Source organism: Astatotilapia calliptera, chromosome 3 (assembly GCF_900246225.1).
Source record: "Astatotilapia calliptera chromosome 3, fAstCal1.2, whole genome shotgun sequence".
NCBI classification, from domain to species: Eukaryota; Metazoa; Chordata; class Actinopteri; order Cichliformes; family Cichlidae; genus Astatotilapia; species Astatotilapia calliptera.
This window is the reverse complement of record NC_039304.1, coordinates 30,386,224-30,405,720: the sequence shown is the minus strand read 5'-3', so window position 1 is coordinate 30,405,720 and position 19,497 is coordinate 30,386,224. Positions and strand designations below refer to the sequence as shown.

The 19,497-nt window shown below is 40.5% G+C and overlaps 2 protein-coding genes and 1 non-coding gene across 4 annotated transcripts in view; 1 reads left to right on the top strand and 2 right to left on the bottom strand.

Moving 5' to 3' along the window:
* LOC113014254 (dysferlin-like) overlaps positions 1-3,688 on the bottom strand; it is a 70,602-nt gene extending 66,914 nt beyond the window's left edge. The window contains exon 1 of the mRNA XM_026155672.1: positions 3,392-3,688. Within this exon, the coding sequence (XP_026011457.1) occupies positions 3,392-3,479 (88 nt within the window). The 5' untranslated portion in view covers positions 3,480-3,688. The remainder of the gene's footprint in view (positions 1-3,391) is intronic.
* Positions 3,689-6,627: 2,939 nt separating this feature from the next.
* On the bottom strand, positions 6,628-6,701 carry trnan-guu (transfer RNA asparagine (anticodon GUU)). The gene has a single exon. It is a non-coding gene; the product is annotated as a tRNA-Asn (tRNA).
* A 1,843-nt stretch (positions 6,702-8,544) lies between these two features.
* On the top strand, positions 8,545-19,129 carry LOC113019226 (hydroxyacid-oxoacid transhydrogenase, mitochondrial-like). Of its 2 annotated transcripts, none has more exons than XM_026162779.1 (14): positions 8,545-8,649; positions 9,468-9,505; positions 9,623-9,672; positions 10,778-10,831; positions 10,987-11,141; positions 11,480-11,676; positions 11,746-11,823; positions 12,012-12,117; positions 12,335-12,487; positions 12,585-12,683; positions 13,387-13,465; positions 17,266-17,362; positions 17,841-17,998; positions 18,576-19,129. In XM_026162779.1, the coding sequence occupies exons 1-14, from the start codon at positions 8,597-8,599 to the stop codon at positions 18,657-18,659; spliced, it is 1,401 nt and encodes a 466-aa protein (XP_026018564.1). In that variant the 5' UTR covers positions 8,545-8,596; the 3' UTR covers positions 18,660-19,129. The 2 variants fall into 2 exon arrangements, with proteins under 2 accessions (XP_026018564.1, XP_026018563.1); XM_026162778.1 differs by having other exon boundaries at positions 9,468-9,535.
* Positions 19,130-19,497: the final 368 nt, after the last annotated feature.

Genomic DNA, 19,497 nt, shown 5'->3' with positions numbered 1-19,497 from the left:
GAACCCCGACTTACGAATACCCCATTTAACGGAAAATTCAAGTTACAAAGGCACTTAACGGCAATATTTCTTCCCATGTTACGGCAAAATGCCCACCTAACGAAAATCTGCTGGCTCTGATTGGCTGAGCCCAGAATGCCTACAATGCTCACAATGCCTTCCGAATCATGTGACAACCCCCTTGGCTTTCATACTTGCGCTTTGCTGTTACACTTGAACGACGTATTGTTGTTGCACTTAGCAATTAGCCTATAGCCTATCGTTCACTCAAAAGACGCGATGGGTGCTTCGACTTACGAAAATTTTCAACTTACGAAAGAGCCTCGGGAATGAATTAATTTCGTAAGTCGGGGTTCCACTGTATCAGTGAGGAGGAGAAGCTCAACAACAACCTGAGTGTTCAGCTGTTCGTCAATGTTTTCACTGAGCAGCCACAGAGTTTTTGTCCTAACCCACCACAGTAATGACCACTTTTTCATTTGCATACAGGAGACTATATCGTATTGCAAATTTTGATAATTACACAAAGTCTGATTATGTTGTTTCACCATTACTATGATTCAGGCATTTAAATCTGCCAAATGGTCACATTTTAAAGACAGTGATTTCAGTGATGCATTAAAGATTGTGCAAGAACTGCATGCTCCTAAGAGCATCACTTGTTTTTCTCCAATAAAACTATATTGCAGCTTTTATGTAAGGCAACATTTTATACAGCACAACATCAGATCCACATCTATAGAAAATATGAATTTCTGATTGACCACTTACTGCAAAATCTCTCGTCTCCAAGGGTTAACTAGACATGAATTTCACCTGCAAATGTTGCCGACCTCAAGACAGGATAAACTATCTGCATGCTGGAAAATTTAACTCTTTTTTTGTGATCCATATTAGAATATTAGAATATTTTCATTTGTTCAAGCCAAAGACATAGAACCAAGCATTTCATCTTTTTGCTTTCAGGAAGTCATTATTCCATTTTTAAGTGTGCATAGAAGCCTGCAGTTTTGTATGATGAAACCAGTGCTCCTCCATGTTAAAAGGAGACTGTTGAGGTTCCTCATCCATCTGTTCAGGGTGATTTCCAGACATTCAGCTGGAATATCCCATTGTAAATAAAGAACCCATAAGCCTAGGAATGCCTTGGGATCCTCTATGGATAACTGGAAGATGATGGATGGATGACTGGAAACTCACTGCTTCAAAAGAAAAAATAACTCACTTTAACTTAAGAGAGGCAAGTTACACTAACTTTATAGTTTTGAGTGACTATTACTTAAGGATGAAAACTTAAGTATCAAAGTGGTCTGTTACTAGCCAAACCCTAACAGAAATAATTATACCAGCACTACTATATTAAGAATTTTTGTTAAACGTTAACAGTCCCCATTAATCTTTGTGCTTCCAGTGAAAAAGTTTACTTTGCTTAGAAAAACCAAGCAGAAATCGTTAAAACAAAAGAATGCACAATAACACACTTCGAGTCTAATACACTTGTTTGTCCTGAAACAGATTGCAAAGAGGACTTGCAGAAGTTGTGTGTGTGTGTGTGTGTGTGTGTGTGTGTGTGTGTGTGTGTGTGTGTGTGTGTGTGTGTGGCCTATATCACACAGGGAAACATTTGTGCATAGTCATAGTGTCAAGAGTTCATGACACATTTAAGACAAAACAGTCTTTTCAAAAAACAAACCAAATGTTAAAAGCAAACAAATGATGAATAAATAAATGAATAAAATACTTCCCTCAGCTGGGATACAAGATTAGTACCAGTGTGTTTACTGTTAATTTGAACATAGACAAACGTTCCAGATACTTTAAATTTGCTCAGAGTAACAAGTTATCCAAGCTTTACATCGGCTGAGACATAAAATATTTTTGTCCATAAAAGTCCAAAAGTCTTTTTTTGCTGAACACTCGAGCAGAATGACAAAATGCTGTGGTCCTTGGTATTTCTATGTTTTATGTGTTGCAGTCCTGTTAACAGGAGTGAATACGGACTTCAGTCATTACAATCGTTTTAGTGCCTAACAGCCCTCGGTGTATAAATAGCCCTGCTGTCCCTTCAGTCTTGGGCAAAGTGTGTGTTGTGCCTTGGTTATTTCTGGATTTGAGTTTTGTGTTTGCTTTTTGGGGCTTTAAATGAATCCTTCATGAACTGGTTTTATTATTTTTAAGTGTGCCTCCAGTGTCCTGAAATTAGATCGAAACTTCTGTACTCCACACCATTTTGGCACAAAGTACAGAAATGCACTAACAGATTTGAAGTCAGGTTACATCTGAATGCTCTGCAGCTAAACATCAAGCTCTTTGAAATGACCTGTAGGCACATAGAAAAGTGTGATCCAAAAGAGATCCATGGAAAACTCTACACATCTTGAATCTACATTAATTAATTTTCAAATAATACAAATGTTTCAGAATAATAGGACAGAATAATAATTATGGTAATGGTTACCAATTCCAAACCTTAGCATGCTACTTAGCATCTGCTAATCACAACTAAACAGCGTTTACAGACGATACAGGACAAAATGTTGCTGGTATTTGGTTGTAAACCTGAGGCCTGTGGAATTAAATGCACTCTACTTTAACTTAAAATTGAAGTTTCAGATTTCTGTTCAGGTTTCAGGCTCAGGGTTCAGTTCCTCTACTTAAAGATAACAGCTAACAGTAACAACATTAGCATACAAGTCTTTAGTAGGTATAATGTTTACCAATGTTTTTAAACTTGTTAGAAGGTAAGCTAGAATTTGCTCAATAAATTAAACCAATTTATTGGACAGTTGAAATGTTGCAGTGATCTATTATAATTCATTCTAAGGGGGGAAGTGAATGAGTGGATTAAATTTCAAGACTATCAGGCCAACGGCTATCACGACAGATCACTCATAACCACAAATGGCAATTTCATGGGAGCACAAAAGAGACAGTCAGACATTTGTCATGTACAAGAATAACTTCTTTGTTTTATGTAGACCATGACTGTGTGAAATCTCAGTTCATTTAACAAGATTTCTTTTTTTTATCAGGTCACCTAATTATAAGAACCTGGATGTTACTTTAAATTGAAGTGTAAACTGAAGCTGCAATTGAAGCCGAGCGAGGAAGCGCCTCATAAGATAAACTCTGCTGAAAGACTGCAGGTATCTATAAACACAGAAGTGCTTTACTGGAAACACAGTCGGCATACTTTCTGGACTGCTTTAACTCTTCATGTTGCTCACATCCTCATCTCCTCTCTCTCCCTCTTCCTCTAGGTCTGTCTCTTTTTCCTGTAAGCTCTTCTTTCTCTGCCCCACCCCGTGAAAGATAATCAGAGGTCACTTTCAAATAACAACTTCTCAGCTGTTTTTTTTCCCTTCAGGCCCCATGAACAAGCCGTCCGTACCTTCATAGGTGACGCTGCAGTAGGCATCACTGATGTCATCGTCCGGCGTTTGCAACCGCTCTGCACACAGAATGAACACGCGTAGCATGGCTCACACACACACAGCTGTCAAATCCGAGCAAGAAGCACACTGTGATCCATATGAGGGTGACAATATAGAAAACGTATCCTTAAAATAAAAAGAGATCCATGGCAGTGAAAGAGAAAGGGCGAAATGAGAATAAGAGACACGAGTCAGAACTGAGAGAGCGAGTGGTCTATCTGCAGCTCTCAGCTGTCTCCCTCACTCCCCACAGACGCGAGACAAACGTAGCACAGACCATAGTGCACTATAGCTGACTCATACACACACACACACACACACACACACACACACACACACACACACTGTCCTTTCAATCACAGCTGGCTTAAAGGGCCAGTAAGGCACACAAACACACATACTTATGCACACACACACAAACACAATGGCCTTTAGTTTTTTTTTTTTAACTCAACAGAATCAGCATTCAAACACTGCCAACTTAAACCAACACATGGGCGGCTAGAAAATGTGCCAGTCGATGCAGATGCAACCAGAGCAAGGTGTAGTACAATCAAAGATGATCTTTAAAGGTGGTGTAGAGCAACTATAGTTGCTGGGTTCACTGTCACAATCTGTGGATTTCTCATGAATTATCCCCCCCCCCTCCCCCCACCAATCGCTCCAGGAGTTGAAGTACACTAAAGAGACCTTCTGTGTAGTCAAGTTAATTCAGAATGAAAGTTATTGGGACACCCAACTGTCCAGCAGAAGGCAGCAATATCACAAAAAAGCCTTGAATAACAAGGACAATGCTAAATACAACTTGGCTTAACCTCTTCCAACCCCACCCCTAAAAGAAATTAATATGCACTTGTAGTTTTGAAGTAAACTGTTTCTATTTATGTCCTAAGGCCCAGGAAGTTTTTCCTTCCCACTGTCGTCAAGTGCTTATTCTTGGGGATGGTCTGATTGCTCTGGTTTTATATAAAGTGCCTTGAAGAGACTGTGGTAGATTTGTCCCTATATAAATAAGGAGTTGAATTGAATAGACTTTAATAAAGGCTACTGGAAAGAGAGAACTGTCTTAAACAAAGTGCAACAAGGCTGTCATGGAACGATGGCTCCCTTTCTATATGGCAGCTGAGAAACCAAATCCCACAGCTTCAGAGTCCTGGCTCACACAATACTTCTTATCCATAATGAAGTTTGAGGGTCATTAATTTGCTTTTTCCCCCGGCTCCTCAAAACCTGGAATGTCCTGTGTCTGACCTTCCTCCACCTCCACCTCATCTCCTAACAGCTCTAAGCATGGCTCCACCTCCACAGTTCAGAGGAAAATCCTTTCTGTCTCACTCAACCATCCTATAACTGCGATCAAACTAGACCTTCTGTCCACTTCAAGGGACAGAAGATTAACTGCTGTTTCACTCATTTTAAGCCCATTCCTTGTTCCTGACAATTTTCAGAGAAAGTGAATGAGCCAGTGTTGAGTCAACACAAAGTGTTGCAAAATAAATTACAAAAAACTAAACAAACAAAAATTTTGTTTCTTTAGTTGAATCTAAGGTAAATGTCAAAAATAGCACAGTTTGACAAGCATAAAACAACAGCGCTGTGCCAACAAGGTGATTCCTAAAATGCAGTTAGCCAAAGATTGGCATGTCATTTTTAAGGAAGAGAGACTGAGAATAAGGCTGAGGTGTGCCAAATTACTCAATTGAACCAACTTCAAAACCAACTCAAAACCATCTGACCTTATTGAGTAATAAGTCCAAATTAGAACGCTTTGGTTCATATCATCAGGAATTTCAAATGTGTGTGTATATATATATATATATATATATATATATATATATATATAGCGAGAGAGAGAGAGAGAGAGAGAGAATTTTTCTGAATATTTCAGAAAATAACCATGCAAAATTATGTTTCCACTTACGTTTTAATGCAGAAATGCAATTAAGAAAAATCAGTCAATCAATTTCCTTGTTTCTGCTTGTCTGGGTCTTGGGGGTAGCAGTGTAAGAAAACATGACCAGACCTTCTTCTAAGGGGACACCAAGGTGTGTGATGAAGATATTGGGATTAGATGAATACACTTTTAAATTCCAAATAAAGTCAGACTAAGAATGAGTGTGATACTTTACACCATGCATAAATTATCATTGAGTCAAACACTAAATGTTATTCGACTCAGTGAACAGAATCACAATGCAATCTAGACATTAAGACTCTTCATGTGACTGGCTTCATTCCAGTCTCTGCCTCGCATGACTAAAGTTTTACCAACTCACAAATGAGAGAAGGCAGCAAAGGAATTTGAACTCGTGACTTTTTGGAATTTGCTTCTCTTCTACTAACTAAACCTTCAGCAGAAGCTTATATATAACGCAGTAAATAATACAACTATATGAAAAAATCCTGCTAATGTTCAGTAATGGGGTCAAGCTGCAAACAGACATGGGGGGATTTTGTTTATCTTCTATTTATAGTTTTACCCACTGCGCTGCAGTCATCTACACATTTAGGGCGAGCACGTAGAGAGCTTACGGGAAGCATGCTGACTTGAGGGAGCAGGGACAAAAATAATTTGTGTGTGTATGCGTGTGTGTACTGCTGTGAATGTTTCTAATCTGTTAACGACACTGTGTGCATCACCCAACATCTTCAATCACTTTAATTAGAAGATATTGGTCCTATAAATGCTCCTCTCTCCGGAGAGGCTGCCATAATTAGAGTTTCTCCCACATTGTTATTTGTTTACATAATGAATCATGTATAACATAAAAAGATGTATTTACATTTTGATTGGAAAATGGAGCAGCTGACCCACTGTGTATGCTTGACTTTCCTTCTGTTTAAGAACGTTTCTTTAGACAGCTGAAAGTTACGGTAGGCCTTTGTGACTCTATGTCCAGGATTTGATTCTCACTTTGTAAGAATCAAATCCTGGATAAACCTGTTATGTCAGGAAGTGGCTTTGAATTAGTGGTTAGTAGTGATCTGTTAATTACTCATGGTATTCTCACAGAAAGCTAAATTAGATGATCTAAGAGTTTTACTTAGTTAATCAGATGACCTCAGAGAAAACACAACATTAGACAACGTTTGTGCCAGCTGTTAATTCCCAACCAAGCAGGACGTATCTGTGTTATCGCAAAGCTGTTTGGCTTGCTTTTAACCCCTATCTAACATTTCTAGCAAAAACTGCCGTCCCTGGGTGGGCTCGAACCACCAACCTTTCGGTTAACAGCCGAACGCGCTAACCGATTGCGCCACAGAGACCATGCTGCCAGCCCGGTACCAAATGTAACAAATCCAATAAAAGTGTCACAAATATTCCGCATGACGAACTCTGTCTGGCCTCAATATTTTTTAATTAATTAGCAGCGACATAATTTCATCTGTACCCTTGTGTGTGAACCTCACATTACCTGTTTTCCAGGAAAACGTTGGAAAACAGGAGACCTCTGTTTGCTCAGATTTTTAAAATTGTGTTTTGCACATTTCATTTATGCAAAATAAAACTGGAATTTCGCCCGCACATTTGCACCTGTACTGGGGGCACACAGACGTGCACATACGGGACATACACATTGTGTTAAACACAACATGATAACATGACATAACTTGATAACATGCACAGACTACATGAAGAAACCCTGACGCAAGATTGCCAGGGCTCGTACGGGATTTGTACCTGAGACCCAGCCGTAGCGAGACTCATACCCCAACGCAGAGGTGTGATGCCAATGATAGCGTGAAAGGAAACATATGATGAGCTGTGGCGACCCCTACAGCGAAAGAAGATGAACAGCACTTGATCCACACAACAAATTTCTACCTTTTAAAAGTGAAGCTGAGTAGAAAACTTCACTAGTAGTGACACTATAACAAGCCACTTTGTGATACAAAGCAAAGTCCATCAGAAGAGAAACTTGTTTAAGTGTTACTTCAACTCATTTGCAGCTAATGGAGTAAAATGCAGGACTGACTGTAAACAGGGATGTTATGGGCAGCTAGGTGTGAATAGGTGTGAATGAGCAAGCCTGCAGAAGAGGCTGAAGGCTGCTAGTTTGAGTCCCTGTTCTGACACATCATCACTACAATGCATCACTCTTTGTGTTTCTTTGATTTATTGTTTTATTGTTAAAAAAGGGAAAAGGCGAAAATATCCTGAATGTGATTTAATACATGTATCTAAAAATAAGTCCTCTGTGCTGCTGCAGGCTGATGAGAATTAAAACCAATATTCGTACATTCACTTCAGCTTCAGGTTCCTGGAGGTCAACTTTACAGAGCATCCTAACAACCTCCATGACTGTCCGGTATGGTAGTCGCGCCAAAAGTGACAAAAAGGCCCCCCAGCGTGTTGTGGAAACAGGACAAAACATAGTCAGCTAACAGCTGGCATCTCTGGGTCATCTTTACACCACTTTTGTGAAGAGGGCTGGGCAAATCCATGAAGATGGTACACACCCAGGACACCATTTGTTCACGCTGCTTCCATTTTTAAAAACTAGCCAAACACACACAAACGGACTGAAACACAACTTGTTCCCTAGGACTGTAGCACCCCTGAACCTGACACCGCAGCACCTATGTACCACCCTCATGTGCAACAGTCTTCTGCCCAATCCCACATCCTATCCCTTGCCCACGTAACTACTACAGTTTATAATATGTAAATAAAGTTCACTTTGTACTCCTCAACTCCAAACAACTAAAAGCCTCAGGATATACATAAAATATGTATACACATGGCCTGCAAATACCTCATGTTCAGTCCATGCACATGATTTTTTTTCTTATATCTATTTCTTACTGGGTATTTGTAAATTTGTGAATGTAATGAAGCATATACACGTATTAAACATTTTACTTTCTCATACACAGTAAATTATATCTAAATATTGTGATTTATATTTATATTCATATCAGTATTTTTGTGTTAAAGTTTTTTGTACCATGTGAGGAATTATTGCCTTGATTTCGTTATTTTGTCATAATAATAACAACAACAATAATAATAATAATAATGACAGCCCAGCGGGTGTTTTCTACGTCTGTCCTCGTGCTTCTAATGTGTCTGAGCGGCCTTTATTGTGAAAATCAGAGGCGGAAGCAACCTGTTGACCGGGGTCGGCTGCTCGTTGCAGAGGGTCATTCACATCTTGGACATGGCGGGTCGGGACCGGGTCGTTCACCTGCTTAGGCAACTCGAGCGCGCGGCGTAAGTTAAATTCGAACCGGAAATAGATTCATCCAGACTGAAAAGAACTGTTAATGGTTTCCTTCGAGGGGCGGAGACAGAGTGTGCCAGAGTCCGCTCAAAGATAACAGCGTTTTTGAATTTTCCGGTTAAAGTTCAGTTTTATTGAGGGAAGAGCTCAGGAGGCCACAAGTTCTGGATCAGAAGAGAGTTCTTTAAAATCCGGCTCACCTGTGAAAAACATGTTTCACTGAAAGATTTTTTAAATTAAAACTCCTAGTTTTGCAGTCACATTTGACGTGTGGTCAAATGTGACTGCATACATTTCCGATTAAAAAAAAGTGAAATTTGAGTGATTTCTGGGAGCACATGTGACCAGGTACAGGTGTAAAGCTGCACCTGGAATATCTAATGCTTTTAGAGCCCCTTTCACATTCTCTCATGTAAATTGTCAGTGCATCCTCACATTTTGCACAGTTTGACGTCTAATGCTCGCTCTGATATCATGGTGTTGTTCCTGAATTAACAAAACTAATCTTTGTCCAGGTTCAACATTGCAAATGACCAATCACATTGTAGTGGAGTCATAGGACGTGGAAACATCGTGACACTAACATAAAAACCTAATGGTCTCCTTTTTGGATGTTTTCATGAGTGGACATTGGCAGTTTGGGTTCAAATACTGAACCCATCTTTGTCAGGTTGGAGGAAGAATGACAGGGAAATGCTTCCTGTGTATGAGATGTTCACAAGCTACTGCAACAACTCAACTGCTGAACCTTCTCTAAATGTGCAGATTGGTGACATGACTTCTGCTCTGTGTGTCTCTGTGTGAACAGGTGCAGATGTCCTGCTCACTCCAACACCTTCCACCAGGGTAACCTGCACTCATCTACACATCATTCATGTATTTATCAGAGTCTCTGAAAAAGCAGACAAGTGCATCCTGATCAATGTGGATCCTTAACTGATGGCTTGATTTCTATCTCTGCAGGTGTCAGAGCGGCACCCTGCACCGTCCGGAAAACTGACTATGCCTTTGAGGTAACGTCACACCAGACTCTGTTTAATAAGTGTCTGATTTAAGAAGTTCAGCTTGAAGGCTGTTAGGAGATGTAAATCATTAACGTGTGTCAGCTCAGAGTTCAGCTCACATTCACACATTCAAATGAAGCTTCTTTCATTTTTTTAATCAACTGATGGATTCAACCAACCACAGAATGAGAACTTAAAGTTTTGAATGTTTTCCTGGATTCATCTGCAGAAGTAGCTAAAACTGTCAGCTCTCCAAACCGAGCTCCTCCCTTTTCTAAGACCCACAAAGTAGTTCCTTTAGTCTGTGGGATTGCTCTGAAAATGCACTGAATTTCATTTGAAGCTTTGACCTGTACAAATACAGGAGAGACTAAAAATCAAAGCAGCATGAAAGCTGCAGTTCTTCTAACATCCAGCAGAGGGTCCAAGGAGTAACTTAGTCCCCATAGACTTCAATGTTGACATGTCCAACTTTCCAACTTTCCAGCAGAAATAGTCCCAACATGTTTACACAGCTTATTTTAGTACAAACTTTGCGGCTCGCATGTTACACATGGATCTGTTGATCTAGAACTAACTCCCAAACCACCGTATCTGTATTTCCTGTGGTGCATTAACAGGAACTGACACCTGTGACCTCCACCTACAGACTGTTGAGGTTGTCAAAAATTCCAAGTTTTGAGTTTGTATAAGTTCTTTGATGCTGCTCATCTCATCTTTATTTCATGCAAAGTCTGCACAGTGGCATTTTTACTCCTTAGCCGTAAAAGGCTGATGGGGTATTATTGGCACCCTGTTGGACAGGCCATGGCATAGACCCACAAGTTTGTGAACACAGTAACTCAAGAATGAGGCGATATAGGATTTTCAGATTGATACTTAGGTGTCTCTATCTTGGATAAATGCGTAAGGTCACTGGGTCATAAGGATTTCTGTGGGTGAGGTAACAATCCTCAACTTTATGTGTACCACCATCAGTCTTGACTTGCTCGTCTTTGTGTGGACAGTCTTTATCCCAATGATAAACAGACTGATAAACTACACACTTATATCCCTTTTCCATTAGCACCTACTCAGGTAGGTACTGCACTCACTCTCTTTTTATTTCCTTCAGATGGCGAGTTCCAACATCCGCTATGGAGAAGGAGTCAGCAAAGAGATCGGCATGGTAACCATCTTCATCCTCCTCATTGCTGTCATGTGATGGTCAGATAGGAATTTTTCTTTCTTCTTTTAATGTGATGCATTGAGAAGGAGTGACCAATGTGGCTCTCTGTGTTGTCCTTCCTATCATTGTGGCTGTTCGCTGTTCTCTGCGTGCAGGACCTGCAGAACCTCGGCGCAAAAAATGTCTGCGTGATGACAGACAGGAACTTGTCCCAACTTCCTCCAATGAAGGCTGTTGTGGAGTCTCTAGTGAAAAATGGAGTCAAGTACAAAGTCTATGACAATGTCCGCGTCGAGCCAACGGACTCCAGGTGCGTTCAATGAGGTCACTGTCACAAGTGACGGTCTGATTAATGATTGCCTGTCAGATGAAGAGAAAAAAACATGTCTTTGTGTCCAAAATGTCTCATCAGGGAGGAGAGAAGAAAGTTCATCAGAGCCAGGCTTTTTCCTGGCTCTGAGTCAGCTCACATACCTACATAGGGGCTTTTCACAGGGTCACATGACTCTTCCTCCACACAGAATGAACCGTGTGCACATCAGAGTGCTGAAATACTTAAGCAGTGTTAATGGCAGACAATCAGTAAGTAAATGAATAAGTTAATTTATCAGCTGAAATGACCTCAGCTCGATCTCTGCTGAATTTCAGCTTTAAAGATGCCATCTCCTTTGCTAAAAACCACGCCTTTGATGCGTTTGTGGCGGTGGGCGGTGGCTCAGTGATCGACACATGTAAAGCGGCCAATCTGTACGCGTGTCACCCCGATGCCGACTTCCTGGACTTTGTCAACGCTCCGATTGGCAAAGGGAAGCCGGTGAGTGGAGCTGTGAAACCGCTGATTGCAGGTATGACGCGTCCCGCTTTTTTTCCTTCTTCCTCCATCTTTGTGGCTAACTTTGGGTTTTTGTGTCCAGTTCCCACAACTGCAGGCACCGGCAGTGAGACCACAGGTGTCGCCATTTTCGACTACGAGCCCTTAAAAGCCAAAACAGGTATAAAAATAGGGATATAAAAGCATATTAGAAGTTGATTTTCCCCTTTGAGATGTTTTAGAAAGACAGTCAGTGAAGATTTAATAGAAATCATAAATCAGCCAATAGAAACCAAGCTGCGGGAGCTGTTATTCATTATCCAAGTTCTTATGATGGACCCTGAGCTGTGATTGGCTGTTTATGCTCAGGAATTGCCAGCAGAGCCATCAGACCCACACTGGGCATCGTGGACCCGACGCACACACTGAGCATGCCTGAGAGAGTCGCCGCCAACAGTGGCTTCGACGTCCTCTGGTCTGTCTGTACTTATGAAGGACATTTATTCATTTTCTGCATTTTCTGTCTTTTTTGATTCATCATTAATATTTTTGTTATCATTATATTATTAGTATTAATATAATTATTATTTGCTGTGATGATGGCGTGTTCCCTTCATGTTTTCGTAGAGGTAGAGATACTGCCAACCTGATGTGAGACACTTCCATCACACTGATTGATCTCTGCCTTTCAGTCATGCCCTGGAGTCATACACCGCCCTGCCCTACGACCAGAGGAGCCCCTGCCCTACAAACCCCATCAACCGCCCAGCCTACCAGGGCAGCAACCCCATCAGCGATGTCTGGTCCCGCCATGCTCTCCACGTGGTTGCCAAGTACATGAAACGGTACGGCCCCAACTACAGCTAAAGTATATCCATGATATGCATTTCATTCAACTGAATTCATTTGTAATTGAAATAAGTCTTGATTGATTGATTACAGAGCTGTGCGAGACCCTGAGGACCTGGAGGCTCGTTCCAGCATGCACCTGGCCAGCGTGTTTGCGGGGATTGGCTTTGGGAATGCCGGGGTTCATCTGTGGTAAGACTAAGACTGAGATTTCCTGTAATCCTGCATGCAGGCTGTTTGTGCTCATCAGCTGATCTTCTTTTGAAATCTGTTTAATTATTTAATTTGTTTCTATTAAACTGCAAACGTTTCCTTGAACTTCATCAGTGAGAAAGGAAATCAGGCTTTGAAGAGGGTTTTTAGCTCATTAGTTCATGGATCTGTTTCTGCAGTGTTGCAGTACAGACAGCTGATCGTGGTTTTAAAATGTCACCTGTGATTGTAGGTGTTCTTTAACACTTTGGTGACATCACATTGAAACTTTAGGGACAGTTTAAGGCCTTATTTACAGTGATGAGTGGATGAAATGCACTGAAAATGTAGAAACACCAGCAGACGATGCAGAAGAACAAAAAAAAAAAAAAACAGATAACAAACCAGAAGTGTTTTTGTGGAGTCAATCATGTGATGAAAGTAACAAGCTAATGGTATACAGCTAATAGCAAACATGTATCTGCAGTATTGTATGATTCATGTGATTGAGACATACAACTTTACTGCCCCCTCCTGCAATGTGTTTTGTGTGCTTTTGTAGTGTTTTTCTATTTGTAGGACTGGTCTTATGTTGCAGTTTATTTGAGCTCTCATAGCCAACGTGCATATTTTCCTATTTGAGCTAAACTGATCCAGACCTTTGCGTGAGCGTTTCAACCTGTTTGTGGTTCCCTCCTTTCAGTCACGGGATGTCCTATCCCATCGCAGGAAACGTCAAGACTCACTCAGCCAAGGGTTACAACGTGGAGCACCCCCTAGTGGTGAGTGATCATTACTGGACATCACAGCTGGCAGTGACGGTCCTAGCCTGTTTGGCGCCCTGGGCGCCACACACACACACATAAAACATATTAAGGATTATACATTAACATAAAACTGTTGTCGGAACCATACTGAATTTCACCAGAGAAACACACACACACACATATGAAGTTAGAGAGAGTATGCATAGTATGCAAACAGCTACCAAACAGCCATCATAATTCGTCATACAATGAGAACAGGACAAATCAACAATTGACAATGACTAATTAATATTAAAATCTGTAACATAATGTATTGTTTGGAGTTGAGTCTGTTACTGTTACTATTTTTACCATTTCTTTTTGGAGCAACTGTAACCCACATTATTTCCTTAGTGATTAATAAAGTATTCTGATCCTGATTGTTTCAGGATGACCCGCCTTTATCCAATCACACATCTGCTTGCCTCTATCTTTTGCTCGTTTCTCCTCCTCTTCTTTTCTCTTTTTTCTAAACTGAGCACCTGATGACTTTGAACTTTTCTTGTCCATCTTCCATTGGTTTTAATTTTGCACTTCAGTATGAACATAAGTCCCCCAACTCGATGATCACCACAACATAACCTAACAGACCTACACCTTAGTTCACAGATTTGCTTTGTCTAAGGTGTGTTTCTGCGATTTTGCACAACCCAGGATTCAAATCATGAATACATAATGGGCTTGGATTTACAACATTATGAATGAAATGTGCTCTATTTGGAAGCAGCTGGCCCCCCTCCCCTTTCGACAGGTTGTGTGTGAGACTTTAAATCATCAAACTGTAAATTATAAATTTTAAATTGTTATTGATCACTTTAACCTGAGTCCTGAAGTTATATTTATTTTTCTTACTCTTCTTATATTTATTGTTTGTTTTCTTCCACTGCTGTAACTGGAGCCTCGTCGTCTTGTCTCTCTATATACTGATGACAATAAAGTTTACTTTGACTTCAGCACCAGAGCAGGTGCACCCACCTTTCGCGTACAGAATTTCGAAAAAGCATCGGTGCAAATTACAAGTCTGTATCATAATTTCTGGTGTCTGTCCCGCTGCCCCGCCCCCTCAAGCAGCAGTCGCACCTTGCAAACGGAGGGCGCCCAAACTCTCAGCTAATGGGACCGCGGTCAAGTGAGCCGTCACTTACGAAGTCACAGTCAAGCTAGCCACAATAGAAAGCCGATCGGTGCCCATGCCATTCCCAATATGCGCTGGCTGATGTCAGGGCAGCATGAGTACGAACAATTTTTTATTTTGCCGATGCCCGTGATACCGCACCCCACCACGATGCCGCCGCGGGCAACCGCGTGTCGTATCAAAAACCGCTACTGACAGCTGGCACTGCAAACAGATGTTTTTGGCTGAGATCACTGGTGTAGTGCAGCTGGAGTGATGATTTTCATTTTCCAAGAGGGAAAACAACATTTCCACGGTTATTTATTTAGGATTTATCCAAAAGAGAGCTGCATTATTACAAACAGAACTCTGTGTGAAGCAGCTGGCCTGTACCATGAACACAATTTATCGCTCATTCTAGGCCTGAGTACATGAAGGTGCTGTTACTGTGACATGTGGACAGTTGCATGCCTTTATTTTTCTGCAGGTACTTTTTAAAGTCTAACACACATCGTTCGTAGCGATAAGGTTATGGGTTTTTTTTTTTTTATAATGCAGTGCTTTAAAGTTTGATTAGATATGGTGCAGAAGCTTGATTTGGTTTACTTACAGTAAAGTCAAGACTGAAGATTAAACTGGTAAAAACGGCAATGAAAATATGCAAACATAGAAATGAAAGAGCACCAATCTCTCCAATCAAGATACAAGAAATCAGTTTTTTCCTCAGGCTCATAAAATTGTTAATGATCCATTTTTCAGAGTATGACTTATTACCCTCGGCCCCAGTAAACAGCAAGTACTTGTAAAACAAATCGCTATAAGCTCTCCTTTGTCCCAACATCTATTGTACTTTGGAGTCACATCATCATGTACTTGAATGTTTGCTGGAGCTGTATTAAGGGAAACAAATTTTTACTAATTAGATAAGTAATTTACTTCTCGAGGTTTGGAGCTGGTTTTCACATGCAAGTGCTGCTATAGTACTGTTTGGCCACGTGGGACAATAAAGTTCCTTCTTATCTTAACACAGTCACATTAACAGATGAGGTTGATACATATTTCTATCTGAAGTGTATGAGTCTAATAGAAAGAAGACACTGTAGGAGAATGGTGTTTTGAGCAAAGTCCCACAAAAATATTTAGATTATGACCCGATTTGAGAGACTTCCAACTGCCCTCCAAGGTGCTCAGGAACTTTTACTCGTGCACCATAGAGAGCATCCTGACGGGAAACATCTTAACCTGGTTCGGGAACAGCACCATGCAGGACAGACGAGCTCTACAGAGGGTTGTCCGCTCTGAGCTCCCTGACCTGCACTCGATCTACAGCAGGCGGTGCTGGACCAAGGCCAGGAAGATCGTGAAGGACCTCAGCCTCCCAACAACAGACTGTTCTCTCTGCTGAGGTCAGGAAAGCGATTCCGCTCCCTGAAGACCAACACAGAGAGACTGAGGAGGAGCTTCTTCCCGCAGGCGATACGGTCTCTCAATCACACCACCACACAGTACTGACCCACACATACAGTTCTTACACACACTGGACTTTCTGGACATTGTTTCACTTCATTACTTAAATCACGCTGCTGTTATTGTGTATATATTTATTTATATTTCTTCATACATTCTTATATAGTTCTATATTGTGTATTTTGTTGTACAGTTATTTTATTTTCAACTTTAATTTATATATTTTATCTTATTCTCCCAGTTAAATTTACCCTTCATTCTAATTTGTGTTGTACAGTTATTTCATTTTTAACCTTAATTTATATTTTATTCCTTCCTAGTTAAATTTACCCTTTTTAATTTTTCATATTTATTTCCTATCTTATTCATAGCCTTTTCCTTTTTTGTTTTCTTTAGGTCACGAGCAGTTGTACTAGCATTTCACTGCATATCGTACTGTGTATGACTGTGTACGTGACAAATAAAATTTGAATTTGAATTTGATTTCTGTGCAGAAATGAGACTAAAACCCTGAAACTTAGTTAACTTCAGTTCTGCTGGTTTCAGCAGAAGAGGGCTCAGCTATAAACACGCAGGGTCAGGAGTGAGTGAAGAGCTATGGGTTTGTTTATTTTAAAGGGACTGTTGCTTCTTGGTTTTTAACATATAGATATAAAAGTATATCATTAGTAAGTTACACTACAGGTACAAATTTCAGGTAAATCATTTATGTACAAACTCACCAACAAAAAACTTGAGGTACTCTGGCATTATTATAAAGTTTTTAGTGATATTTTATTAATTACTCACATGTTGTGATGAGAATAATGCAGAATTAAAAATTGAGCAGAAATAAGTGAAGTAGAGAGATGGCAACGTTGGAAAGACTGAGAGAAAAGACACCAGGGAGGGAGAGAGCTGTGAGCAGCATGGAAGAACTGATGAGGATGGTCAGACAGATGACTTCATATTCTTAAATTCATTCTGACATTTGATCACTTTGCTTAATTAGAGCTGAATGATGGTCAAACAAGATTAGAAACAAAGGATGACTCAAACGTGGCCAATGCTCTGGTGCTTAAACAAAACACTACACCTCTGACTGAGATGGACCCGTGCAGGTTTCCTGAGGAACTCCACACAGAACTTTACTTTGTTTCATACTCGACCTGTGTAGCTTTTAAATAAAATGTTCTGTTAAACTTTGTGTTTTCAGCCTCACGGGCTCTCCGTTGTCCTTACGTCTCCGGCCGTCTTCAACTTCACAGCCCCGATGTGTCCGGAGCGCCACCTTGAGGCCGCAGAGATCCTCGGTACCTGAACGCCTCACACTAGGCCATATTAGATTTAGTATAATAGAGACTGTGTGGAATGTCTACTTTATTTATCCAGCCAAACCAAAAGGTTTCCAGACTTCAATGAGCCAAATAAAATCACTCAGTTAGAAAAAAAGACAGAAATACACTGGAGAGGAACATCCAACAACAACAGGGCACACAAACAGTGAAACATCAAACATCCAAGACAGTCAGCGGGACCTTAAATGCCTCCATTGAGAGACTTTTCAGTTATTTAAGAATATTGAAGGTATTCAAAAATAAGGTTTTTAAGGGCTCTTTGTACCTTTTTAAAGAAGTCTAAAATAGAAAAAAAGTAATTTTCTTTCTTTATTTTTTTGCAGTAGTAGCACTTTATTTCTTCAGCTATCAATAGAAAATATCCAAATTCACCAAAACTGCCATCACTCTTTAAAAATTGTGCAGTAACAGACTTTCTCTGCGCTATGTTCAGGTGCAGATATCCGGCAGGTGAAGAGGGAGGATGCGGGTGCCGTTCTGGCCGACACGCTGCGTCAGATTCTGTTTGACCTGCACGTGGAAGATGGACTGGGAGCTGTGGGATACACCAAAGACGACATCCCGGCACTAGTGAAAGGAACTATCCCTCAGGTGGGTCAGAGTCCCCCTTCATATGTGTACTCCTGGGTTAAACTGTGAATTTCTTGAGTCATCCCATATGTTTACATTAAGACATCAACCTCTCTCTTTTGATGTCACTTCTATCCCCAGTTTGCTTCCTTGTGACGATTATTCAAGACCTTAGTGATTAGGGTGTGAGAGGTCCTGGGTTCAGATCCTGGTCGAACTCAGAGGCTACTTGCTTTGTATGCTTTTCCTCAAAAACATGTGCAATTTGTTTTCTGGTTTGAATGTTAGAAGGGTATTAAACTGTCCAGACAGAGTGGAAGGCCCCGTAGTATTGTGTTTTCTCCCCATGTAATCTTTTAATGCGACCTTGTTATTCATAGACTTCTTTGATTCTTTGAATTAGCTGATTTCATATCTGCAAATGTGATGTAATGTGAGATAGTGAAGGACACAGGGCCAGGGTGGACCAGGTTTAGGCCTGGTCCACCCTGGCCCTGTGTCCTTCACAAGGAAGTGCTATTTGTAACATGGCTTTAAGGAGATATTTGTTTGGATACATGTGTTGATTTATGTTTTATTTCTTCTGGTTTGTTTCCAGGAGCGAGTGACCAAGCTGTCTCCCAGAGCGCACACGGTGGAGGATCTGAGTCGGCTCTTTGAGGCCTCCATGAAGCTCTACTAAACTCAGCTGCAGTTCCTCCCACAGCCACCAGAGGATGCAGTTCTGAGTCTAAAAAGCCCTCACAGGCTCAAAATCGTTGACGTTTGAGCTTTGATTAGAAGATTCTTAGGGATTATTATTGAGCTCATCCTTTAAATTCTTTGAAATGATCACCGATTCAAACGTATTGAGCCTCTAACTGCTCATAACCACACTGTGTTCTAGTTTTAATTTGTGAAACTTTTAGAAAGCTGAGTGAAGTCATATTAAAGATATGGTAATTTTATGGAAATAATGAAGACAGTTTTCTCACATTATATCTGCTCAAACAGACAGATGAATTATTTGATAAAATCCTGCTTCAATATCAGAAAGTATCAGGTGTGTTGTAGATGTAACATTTTAAGGTTTCTGCTGCAGAAACTCCGATTCTGATGAGTTGCTCAGTCTGGTATAGTTCAAATAAAGAAGCTCAGCACTTTGAGCATGTTTTTCTGGTTGTTTTCTGATTTATTTCTTTTTTATTACAAGATCAAATTGTATGCATTTATTTCATATGTTTCACAATCCCGAGCTTACAATAGTACAGAGAAAACCCTAACATTTAAAGAACCTCCTGTGAGTAAGCACTTGGTGACAGTGGGAAGGAAAAACTCCATTTTAAAAGGACAAGACCTCCAGCAGAACCATGTGCAGTGAGGTGCAGTCATCTGCTGGTTGGGGATGAGGGGAGGAAGACACTCCTTCACATTTACACAAATGATACATATTTGATGTTTTAATAATTTGACAAGTTAATATTTTTTTTCACTGATGGATTGATTGTTTTGCCAACTTGCAAAATTATTTTGCTTGCTTG

Bases quoted from the DNA above. Each gene is read 5' to 3' on its own strand.
- LOC113019226 (XM_026162778.1), top strand. From the start codon at position 8,597: ATGGCGGGTCGGGACCGGGTCGTTCACCTGCTTAGGCAACTCGAGCGC. The intron at 11,824-12,011 runs GTATAAAAATAG...GTTTATGCTCAG, and splicing joins GCCCTTAAAAGCCAAAACAG to GAATTGCCAGCAGAGCCATC. The intron at 13,466-17,265 runs GTGAGTGATCAT...TTGTGTTTTCAG, and splicing joins ACGTGGAGCACCCCCTAGTG to CCTCACGGGCTCTCCGTTGT.